Source organism: Oryza brachyantha, chromosome 8 (assembly GCF_000231095.2).
Source record: "Oryza brachyantha chromosome 8, ObraRS2, whole genome shotgun sequence".
NCBI classification, from domain to species: Eukaryota; Viridiplantae; Streptophyta; class Magnoliopsida; order Poales; family Poaceae; genus Oryza; species Oryza brachyantha.
Genome location: NC_023170.2, coordinates 995,582 through 1,007,382, shown reverse-complemented (window position 1 = coordinate 1,007,382; position 11,801 = coordinate 995,582). Strand labels below are relative to the sequence as shown.

The 11,801-nt window shown below is 42.2% G+C and overlaps 1 protein-coding gene and 1 pseudogene across 1 annotated transcript; both read right to left on the bottom strand.

Moving 5' to 3' along the window:
* Positions 1-2,415: 2,415 nt before the first annotated feature.
* Positions 2,416-3,735, bottom strand: LOC102700262 (annotated as a pseudogene).
* A 1,422-nt stretch (positions 3,736-5,157) lies between these two features.
* On the bottom strand, positions 5,158-6,501 carry LOC102699981 (UPF0481 protein At3g47200-like). The gene has a single exon (XM_006659717.2). It carries the CDS (start codon positions 6,499-6,501, stop codon positions 5,158-5,160), a length of 1,344 nt encoding a protein of 447 aa, XP_006659780.2.
* Between the last annotated feature and the right edge of the window lie 5,300 nt (positions 6,502-11,801).

Below are 11,801 nucleotides of genomic sequence, written 5' to 3'. Positions count from 1 at the left end.
GAGCCCATGTACACTCTGGGCAGCACGTCGTTGCTGTCCAGCAGCGCCGTCGATCTGGCGCAGACCGGCATCAAGCTGACAGCCAGCACGGCGGAGTGGTTCGGGGACATGATCAGCGTCGGGAGATGGGCTGTCACCGGCGAGCTCTCCCTGTCGCCCATGTTCCTGAACAACGTGACCTCCAGCTGGCTCGTCAACATCGCGGCCCTGGAGGAGAGCGGCGCCGCCGACGCGACGACGTCCGTGGTGAGCTCTTACCTATCGGTGATGGCGATGCTGATGGACGGGGAGGAGGACGTGCAGCAGCTGCGGGCGAAGGAGGTGCTGTACAGCACCATAAGCAACACGCAGACGCTGGAGTTCTTCAAGCGCATCGGCCAGCACCTCGGCTTCAGGGAGCTTTTTTCCATTCCTGAGGAGGTAACGAGAGGTATGGTACCTCTTGTTATCTTAGAAACTAAGAGATACTAAATTTTATATAAAAAACAGTGGTATCTCTTGGTACCTACTTAAGAATGATAAAATTGCTCCGACTTCGACTCTCGCTACTTCAAGCGCGACAGGGCGGGGCTAATCTAGCACAACAAACTCTTCTACAAACACTACAGGGCCATCGGCATCATCGATCTTGTCCATCGCCAGCGTGCTTGTCGGAATCTTCAAGGCGCTGCAGTCCAAAAATTGAAAAAAAAAAAAAGCACAGTACCCTAACTACGTACGAGCATATTTCGGGCGATTCTAACTCCTATTCTGTTCATAAAATCGATCGATCGTGCAGTGTTATTCATGTTCGTAGCTTCTGGTTTGCGATATCACGTGTAAGTGTGTAACTAGCAAGCTGGGTGAACCACACATTTACCTCAATATAAGCTTATAAGATTTTCCGCCATGCATTCTTAGTACTATTAATATCCCCGTGCTCGGACTTATAATATGCATGTTAGCTAATAAGTTATTACATTTAATTAGTCAATTTCATTTTTCTAGAACCAACAACGAATTAAATATCATATATCAAATATATTTAAACCAAAGTGCAAAAATATCATATGGCCTATAAATAAGAAAGTTGACCTTCGTGAAAAAGGACTCTTCTTCATAAACATGTTTCATAACCTTCTGGATGTATTTTGATGGTTGAAAGCAAAGTAATTTGTTGTGTGCCAAGATTGTTGGAACTATATGGGCTTGGGTCAAATTAATTTCATTAAATTTTGAGGTCTATAATTAATGCTGGGTAGAACCAACATAAGAAATTGATTCAACTTAAACGGATTGTTTGATATGTATCTATTGAGAGATTTAGAGAGATAGACGGAAACACATGCATGCACGTAGGGCCGAAGGCACAGGTGCATTGCACCTGGATGTGCTCTCTTTTGCGCCAAGTTAACTTCGTCCCTAATAACACACGACTTAACTTGTACAATTGTTTACTCTCTAGTGCATTGTGATTCTCCTCCAACGCATCGGATTTTGGATTTACTCTATCACTCCGACTCCATCTATGGGTCCATTTGGTAGAGCTCTAAACTCCAGATCCTAGCTCTAAACTTCAACTCCAGTGAGAGCTGATCCTGTGGGAGCGGGAGAGCAAATTAAAACTGTTTGGCTAGTTTGGTTTGCTCTAGAACTTCTAAAAGAGAGAATATGAAGTAGATTGACAATAATAGCCTTGTAGATTATGTGTAGTCATGATTAAACCATTATTTAATTATGTTTCTTTTCATGTAATTAAATATTAATTATTTTTCTTTTGAACTTCAACAACACAACTATATGGTTATAAAATACTACTCCTATATGATAGTTAACACATAATATAAATAGTTACTAATAATATATAGTAGCATGAGTGACAGATTCAAGTAATTTCAATAAAATGATAAAGGGTAGTGGGTCTTTTGGCGTAGAGTGGAGCTGTGGAGCAGCAAAAACCCAGCTCTATCCCCCGTAATTTATTTTTCAAGAGCAGCTCCGTCAACTCCGCTCCAAAAAAATTAGAATCTGTACCGTTTGGTAAAACTCCGGCTCCAATTAAGTTAGAGTTGAGAGCTGGAGTTATGCCAAACAGGTCCTACATATCATTGTTTTTCTTCTCCGTTATTAGAGAATCACTTCCTCCTGTTTGTGTGATGCTCTCAGTTCTCCCTAGGATATACTCGTGCGCACGAGGAGAGCAACTCGGACGAGCAGGCCTCTGGAACTCTGTCCGCATAAGAACTTACATGAGTAGATGGATGATCAAGATTTTGGAGAGCACCTTCGCATGACTGCTAAATTTATACGTGTGCTAATAAATCCAGACACGTACAAAATATATACATTAATATACACATGAATCTATGTAAAACTAAAAAGTCTTATAATAATATGGAATAAAGGAAGCGGTAGGGTAGTTTAAAAGATGTCTAGCTAGCGTCCCCTGAGTGCCTTGAAGATGCCAACGAGCACGCTGGCGATGGACAGGATGATACCGATGACCTTGTAGTTGTTGTAGACGAACTTGTGGAGGAAGGTCCTCACCGGCCTGTTCCGCTGGTACGCCTCGATCTGCTCCAAGACGGCGAAGTAGCGGTCGTGGAAGCTGAGGTGCTGGCCGATGCGCTTGAAGAACTCCAGCGTCTCCGTGTTGCTGAAGGTGCTGAGCACCACGCGCCGCCCGCGCAGCTGATGCACGTCCTCCTCCCTGTCCATCAGCATCGCCACCGCCGACAGGTACGAGCTCACCGCCGGCCCGTACACGACGCTGCCGCCGGCCGCCTCCAGGGCCGCCATGTTCACCAGCCAGCAGGCGGTCACGTCGTTCAGGAACACCGGCGACAGCGAGAACTCGCCGCCCCAGAAGCGGCCCTTCCGGACGCTCATGTCCCCGAACCACGCCGCCGCGCTGGCCCTCAGGTTGACGCCGATCTGCGCCAGCTCGACGGCGCTGCTGGACAGCAACGACGCGTAGCCCGGCTTGTAGTCGATGTGTTCCTGGGGCATGCACCATATCTGGCTGAACCGGAGGAGGTCGAGGAGGTGCGCCGGCTTGCGAGCTTTGTAGCTTTGCCACCATGGACGCTTCTCTCGAGCGCCAGATCAGTTTTCCGGCACGACCATTGGAGACATGAACACGAGGCTCCGTCTTCCTCCCTGGGGAAGAACTTGTCGCCCACACTGGCAACAAAGCCGTCCACGTCCACAATGGAACTTCATGAGAGTCTCGAGCACCAGCCATGGGATCTGGTTCTCCAGCAGCATCGTGTCCTTGAGGATGCAATACTCCGACGACAGCATCATGTCCTTGCTGTCAACCATGAATTGCAACAGGAAGCAGCCGTCCATCAGCATCATGGTGGCCAAGTCGGCGTCTCTGAAGCCCCTGACCTTCTCTTCGTTGGCGTAGCAGCCGCGCACGTCGCCGACGACGGACAGGAGGTCGAAGTAGACATCTTCCACGGGGCGTTCCGACTTCGCCACGAAGCGTCCCGCCGCCGCGAGCTTGACTTCCTCCATGTCCTGCAGGTGAACCTGGCCATGGTGGTTGGGGCCAATGGCGACGACGGAAGGCACGGTGTACCGGTCGTCGGGGCCATCGATCCCTCGGAGACCTCGAGGGAACGCGTGGATCTTGCTCTGCAAAACGTCGCCCAGTATCACTATCTTGTCCATTCTCTCTTGTATACCCTTCAAAATTGCTTGTGCTTCATCTGGAACGACACGTATTGTCACTGCTTCGCCGGCGGCCATGGCGGCGGGCCGGCGGCTAAGTGTTCCTCACAGATTAATCAAGCCTACCGGTAATTGGCTAATAGATCATTTCAGTTTCTTGCAGGAATATATTTATAGGTAGCAAGCAAGCATGCATGCACGCAGCTCTAGGATCGAGTGACACGTACGTATAAGGTACACTCGTCTGTCTGTCAGATACTTAGATCAAGCATGTTGCTTTGCCTGAGCTTGATCGACAAAACTAATCTTTATACCAATTCTTTTCCTTCTCCACAATCTTTGCCATTGTATGTTCCAAGCTAGGAGCAGCATGCGTCACCATATATAAGCCTTCTCAACGCTCTCTCTCTGCTTGTGTGATCACTCTTACCTTTCATTCTGTCATAGTATGTAGATGAGTTTTTCTTTTTTTGAAGACTGTATGTAGATCTACTTCAACAGCTTCAGTACGCCGCCCTGTCGCGCTTGTAGCCGTCGGTCGATCTGATGCAGGAGGAAGAAGTAGCGATGGCCGAAGCCGTCGTACTGCATGGCTTGCTGGTCTAGAGCTCGCCGGAGGTCGTGGGCGCGAAGTGCAGCTGAGCCAGAGGAAGCACAGCACTGATCTCATTGAACTAATGAGAGAGTTTTTTTTTCTTATTTCATTCGTTTTTACTTCCAATCCTACCCCTAACAAATCAACGATTAGATTTATTTGGTACCTCCTAGTAGTACCTGGTACCTCATATATGGTTACTTATTAAGAATTGTAAAATTGCCCATCATCAATATATAAACCTAGTTGGATTTGTGCTTGGGCATGACGAAGACTAGATCAATTCTGCCACGAGATCTTTCCAACTCGCAGGGAGAAAATAATAGATTGTGGGCCAACTTTTAGTTTTGCCAAATAATTTATCCCAAACTATTGGATAAAGAGTAGATTTTTCTTTCTCATAATTGTTTGAGACTTGCCAAAATATCAGTTTTGGAAAACTATTTTTACCTACCTCTTGAAGTTATTCTAACAACGTAGTCAGCTGCTATCTCTAATTTTATACATGTCACCAATAGATAGCTAAAGAAATAACTTATATAATAAATAGCTCTAATCTGGTTATCCAGACATTGGATTAAAAAAATTATGTTAAGGATGTGCCCTTCTTTCGCTCACTCCTGCTTTCCTCCATTTACTCCTTATCTTTCAAGCTAGTTTTGCATGGCTTCACAAATTACAAGAGAATAAAGGCAGGGGGGGCACCACATGTGGAGAGTTGTGCTGCACGTGAAGTTTATCTACCACTCTCTTCGTATTATTTTTTATACGATATCGTTAACTTTTAGATAACCTTTCCTCTTATTCAAAAAATTATATAATTATTAATTATTTTATTATAATATAATTTATTATTATAAAAATATTAGGTATGCTTTATAATTTTGTATATTTAGATGTCTAAGCTAGCGTCCCCTGAGTGCCTTGAAGATGCCAACGAGCACGCTGGCGATGGAGAGGATGATGCCGACGACCTTGTAGTTGTTGTAGACGAACTTGTGGATGGAGGTCATCACCGGCCTATTCCGCCGGTACGCCTCGATCTGCTCCAAGACGGCGAGGTAGCGGCCGTGGAAGCTGAGGTGTTGGCCGATGCGCTTGAAGAACTCCAGCGTCTGCGTGTTGCTGAAGGTGCTGAGCACCACGCGCCGCCCCCGCAGCTGTTGCACGTCCTCCTCCCTGTCCATCAGCATCGCCAGCACCGACAGGTACGAGCTCACCGCGGACCCGTTCACGGCGTTGCCGCCGGCCGCCTCCAGGGCCGCCATGTTCACCAGCCAGCAGGCGGTCACGTCGTTCAGGAACACCGGCGACAGCGACAACTCGCCGCCCCAGAAGCGGCCCTTCCGGACGCTCATGTCCCCGAACCACGCCGCCGCGCTGGCCCTCAGGTTGACGCCGATCTGCGCCAGCTCGACGGCGCTGCTGGACAGCAACGACACGTGGCCCGGCTTGTAGTCGATGTGTTCCTGGGGCATGCACCATATCTGGCTCAACCGGAGGAGGTCGAGGAGGTGCGTCGGCTTGCGAGCTTTGTAGATATGGCTGCCATGGACGCTTCTCTCGAGCGCTTCAGTACTGTTCCGGCACTGCCATGACCCACAGACGGATTGGATCCATGAACAGCAGCCTTCGCTTTCCTCCCTGGGGAAGAACTTGTCGCCCACCTCGGCAACAAAGCCGTCCACGTCCACGTCATGGAACTTCATGAGAGTCTCGAGCACCAGCCATGGGATCTGGTTCTCGAGCAGCATCATGTCCTTGAGGATGCCATACTCCGACGACAGCATCCTGTCTTTGCTGCCAACCATGAATTGCAGTAGGAAGCAGCCGTCCACCAGCATCATGGTGGCCAAGTTGGCGTCTCCGAAGCCCCTGACCTTTTCTTCTTCGGCGTAGCAGCCCCGCACGTCGCCGACGACGGACAGGAGCTCGACGTAGACATCTTCCAGAGAGCGTTTCGACTCCGCCACGAAGCGTCTCGCCGCCGCGAGCTTGACTTCCTCCATGTCCTGCAGGTGAGGCTGGCCATGGTGGTAGGGGCCAATGGCGACGAAGGAAGGCACGGTGTACCGGTCGTCGGGGCCGCCGATCCCTCGGAGGCCTCGAGGGAACACGTGGATCCTGCTGATCTGCCGAACGGCGGCGTCGAGGATGTCGTCGTCCAGGCCAAGCACCGGTATCTTGTCCATTCTCTCCTGTATATGCTTCAAACTTATATCTATTACCACTGCTTCGCCGGCAGCCATGGCGGCGGCTAAATGTTATTCCTCACAGATTAATCAAGCCTACCGGTAATTGGCTAATAGATAGATAATTTCAGTTTCTAGCAGCTGGTATTTATAGGTAGCAAGCATGCATGCATGCAGCTAGCTCTAAGATCGAGTGACACGTACGTATAAGGTACATTCGTCTGTCTGTCAGATACTTAGGTTGATGGCTCAAGCATGTCGCTTTGCCTGAGCTTGATCGACAAAACTAATCTTTATACCGATTCTTTTCCTTCTCCACAATCTTTGCCACTGTATGTTCCAAGCTAGGAGCAGCATATATAAGCCTTCTCAACACTCTGTCTCTGCTGCTTGTGTGATCATTCTTACCTTTCATTCTGTCGTGAGTATTTTTCTCATGCTTGAGCAGGTATCAGAAGGTATCACTATTTTCTATGTAAAATTTGAGAGTTTTTTATCATCCTTGAAAAATACCTTAAGGTACCAAAAATTTTAGTACAAATTTTTGGTACCCCAAGGTACCATACTTTTTACACTGAAATATATGGTACCTTGAGGTACCAAAAATTTGTATTAAAATTCTTGATGTCTTGAGATACTTTTTAAGAATGGTAAAAAAGCCCAAATTTGATACCTCTTGGTATTTTAGATACTAGAATATACCAAATTTCGAGTTTTTTTATCATTTTTAAAAAGTATCTCGAGGTATCAAGAATTTTAGTACAAGAACTTTTTACCATCATTGAAAATAAACTCAAAGTACCATCTTTTTAGTGTAAAAAGTGTAGTATCTTGAGGTATAAAAAATCTATACAAAAATTCTTGTTACCTTAAGGTACTTTTCAAGGATAATAAAAAACTCTTAGTATAAATTTTTGGTATCTTAAGGTACAATATATATACCTTAAGATATCATACCTTTTACACTAAAAAGTGTGATACCTTGAGATACTTTTTCAAAGATGGTAAAAAAGCTCTTAAATTTTACATAAAAAATAATGGTATCTTCTGGTATCTTCTCTAGTATCTTCTTAAGGATGGTAAAGTCGCTCTTCGAGTAGATCTACTTCAAGAGCTTCAACATGTGCAACCGTTCAAAATATTAAGGTCAATACTATTTTAATTGTCTAAGCTCCATCCAATTTTTAGTTTGGGTAAGCAAGCACTTAAGTCATCTTATAGGGGTATTTGGTTCGTCTTAGGCACCGCATGCTGGCTTTTTTTTTTTTTTGGCGAAGCGCGCATGCATTCAGCATATTGCAGTCGTTTATTCTAGTACCATTCTTTGCTTTGTTCGTTTGTCGCATGTATGGTGCTTTAGAGCATGTTTAGGGAAGCTTCATCTAACTACAACTTTTTCTAAAATCTGTTTCTGCCAGAAATTGTCCTAAACGGCTCACAGCTTCTAAGAATCTGTAGTTACAAATTCTAAAAAATAAACTAAGAATCCAAAAGCTGGAGAAGCTAAGTTTAGAAGCTTTTCCAGATTCTCAGGCTACCAAGCAGTTGCTTCTCAGAATCTAAAGCTTTCCAAACAGACCCTTAATTTTTAGATCAACCGGAGGGCGAGATCTCGTCCGGACAAAAGAAGTTACGAGCGTGTGACGATAATAATTGGTACCAGATGATACTGATCGTTATTATCTATTGTCAGATGATACCAACTAGTATTAGTATGATTGCTATCTAGTATCATCTAGTACTATTGACGCTACATGGTGAGGCAATGCGAAGGTGGAGCTTCGGAGGAAGCAGCACGGAGGAGAGAGTGCCAAGGCCACAGGGGAGACAATATATTTATTAAAATTACGTAAATCCTACAACATTTGTAGTCCATTTGTTTTGAAAATATGATTATTTCTAATACTATCCATAACAATATATTCCTCATGGATCACTTTATATTCAAATTGGTTGCTATCTTACCCTCATATATCCTCTCACCTCCATTCATCACATTTTAAGAGGCACCAAAGTTTTCTCTTCTTAACATTAATTTTTGTTAAACAATTTAGAAATATTTATATTCTGGAATAAAGAGGATAGGTAGAAGCAGTCTTGATAGAATATTTTTTTTTAATGTGACTTGCAGAAAGAGCAAATACGATAAGGCAAACCTAATATTTATTCCCTTTGTAGAACCGCCTCGAATTGGACGCACAATGTTTCAAAAAAATTGATGGTGTTTCATCACATAGGAAAGAAATGTTTCATTGTGCACGAAAAAATGTTACAGCTATTAAAGTGGTGAAACACACTCTGAAGCACTTTTAGCTTTATATTATAAAACATTGAGTTTTCATATACTGAAACAACACATCATGTTTATCAAAAGATTAAAAAAAAAGTAACATGAAAAAAGTCACTGCAACATTTTGGTTTAACACATTATAACATTAAAATATCAACTCAAACATAAAAAAATTGCAAAAAAAGTATCATTTCAAATATAGCTCTTACTGCTCTCCAATGGCTATGAAATAACATCAAAGTACCTATTGAAATATTTCAATCCAACACAAAAAAAAAACATCGAAACACATTGGCTGAAACATCCAAATATCTAGCCAAACTTCACTTCGCCTTCACGTTGAGCGTGCATGATACCGCCGATGCCGAAGTGCCATGCCAGTGTGGCGAGCGAGCCACGAGGAGGGCTGGGAGGCTTTTGAATAATTTTGATGTAACACTATAAGAACAAATATATAAATAATTTAAAAAAATATTAAAATTCGCTAATGCATATGTGCGTATGTATGCAAGCAGTTGAGGTGAGAGATATAGTACCAGGAATGATCCAAATGACATATTTAAAAATAAAAATAATTTGTAAATAAAATTTCTAGATGTGTGCTCTTAACTATCTTAAAAAAAATAAACTACAACAAAAAGTTTCTAAAATCAACTTCATATTTAAAGTTAAAAAATTAAATGTTAACTTATAAGCATAGCCAGAGGTGGAAGGTAAGGCTAAGTGAGTGGAGACTGATTCAAAAAAAAAAAGTGAGTGGAGACTTGTGTTGGAGTTTTTCTTGAAAAAATTGCCTTTCTTCTGTTCTTGTAGAAAAAAACGATGGGGATTGAGCTACAAATCGGTCGTCTCATTTTCTAAGAAAAAATCGGAGGTGCTTCATCCTATATAAAAGATATTCTATATAAATATATTGTTCATTATTTACAAAAAAAATATTTTAACTAGTAAATAATGAAACATAATTAAATCATATTTTAAAATATTTTCGCATTAGAGTATAAAAACATCGAGTTTTAACTACTAAAACAACAACATGTCTCGTCAAAAAAACAAATATAAAAAACATCATCTAAATATGCATCGCAATATTTCGATTTAACATAAAGTAACATTAAAATTAGTTAACTGAAACATTAAAAAAACAACGTTCTGGATTATTCCCTTTTATACATATTTTTGAAGCTCTGTATATTACTCTTTTTTTCGGTCTGTTCCTAAATAATATACTGTACTGTGCTTCGGTCCACACGTAGAAGGAATGGTAATTTAATGGTATAAATAAAGCATTAACTTTTAGAAAGTTGAAAATTTATTTTATAAATACAATATGATGAACTTATATATAATATTTTTTTAAAAAAGTGTATGTTTAGAAGTTCATAAAACATGCATATAAAAACCGGGGATAAATATGGAGAAAATCTAAAGAAACGAACACAGCATATTGGGAAATGGGAAGTCCCTAGAGTATGGATTTTTCTTCTTACGAATAATCCCATATTTATCTCACAATTTATGTAAGACATGTAGACCAATCAGCTGGCAGGTAACCCACCAACCTGATGAGATAAATACGTTTTACAATGTAATATTTCTGATCTTATCTAAATTTATATATAATATATATATATATATAATCAATAGATAAATCGTCTTCTAGACGATGTTTAAAAATTTTATAATATAAAACGGAGAGTGCAGTAGATTATACAGAAATTAGAAAACACTCAAACCGAATTACAGTATACAGAGGACAATTATTTGGTTCGCGTCATATGGAAAACAATGAATTTTTGTTGAAAATGAGCAATTTTGGCATATTTTAGACCAAATATTCTTCATAGAAATGAGCATGAATCATATGAAAATGAGTGATATAGTGCTAGTACTAGGAATATATATGCTACCAATAATGTAAGCATGCAAGAACATATTTAGCACAAGATTCAGATAAACATACCCAGAGGATGATGAATGTCCTCTGGATGTGGCACGCTGCTGTCGTCGTCGACCTGTCGTTCCCATTGACGTGTCATTGTCAGAACAAATTAGTCAAACAATAGCGGGAAGTAGCCAAAATAGTCGATCATCCTCGCACTAGGAAGCCGATGAACGGAACAGAAGCAGAAGCGCGGCCAAAAGTGCTCTCCAAAAACTTAATCATCCATCTACTCATATAAGTTCTTATTCGGAATGAGTTTCGGAGGCCCGCTCGTCTGAGCTATTTGTGCATATGAGTATCCTAGGGAGAACTGAGAGCATCACACAATCAGGAGGTGTAGATTGAGTCGGAGCGATGGAGTAAATCCAAAATTCAAATGCGTTGGAGGAGAGTCACAATGCATGTGTTTCCATCTATCTATCTAAATCTCTCAATAGATGCATATCAAACAGTCTATTTAAGTTGAGTCAATCTCTTGTTGTTTTTCATAAGGTATTAAACATTGGTTCTACCTAGCATTAATTATAGACAGTGGCGGATCCAACATGGGGGCGGTGGGGTCTCGAGCCCCTGCTACCCCCGTTAAATTTATTGGAGCTCCCACGAAGACCCCTTCTAAAATTTTATGACGAAGATAAGTAGAAACGGGGCTAAAACTCTATCTAATTTGTTCAGACCATCCTAATCTCGTTGGCTAGATCCGCCACTCATTATAGACCTTAGAATTATATGGAATTAATTTGAGCCAAGCCAATATAATCCCAAGAATCTTGGCACACAACAAATTGCTTTGCTTTCAACCACCAAAATACATCCAGAAGGTTATGCAACATGTTTCTGAAGAGGAGTCCTTTCAAGAGGGTCAACTTTCTTCTCAGGAGAAGAGAACAAGTTGGAAAGCTTGGAACAAGAGCATCTTTTTTTTTGGACGGAGAATTCAACTGGGAGAGGTCATGATCGATGAGCTCAAGGACAAGAAAAGACCCAACCAATCAATCTAGAAGTCCACACATATTCATTAATTTCTCCTTCTGATTTGTTGGAGAAAGACTAATTTTCAGTGCTAATAATAGTTCTTCGAAAGGACAGAAGCAACACCATTTCTCCATTTGCCATGGCGCC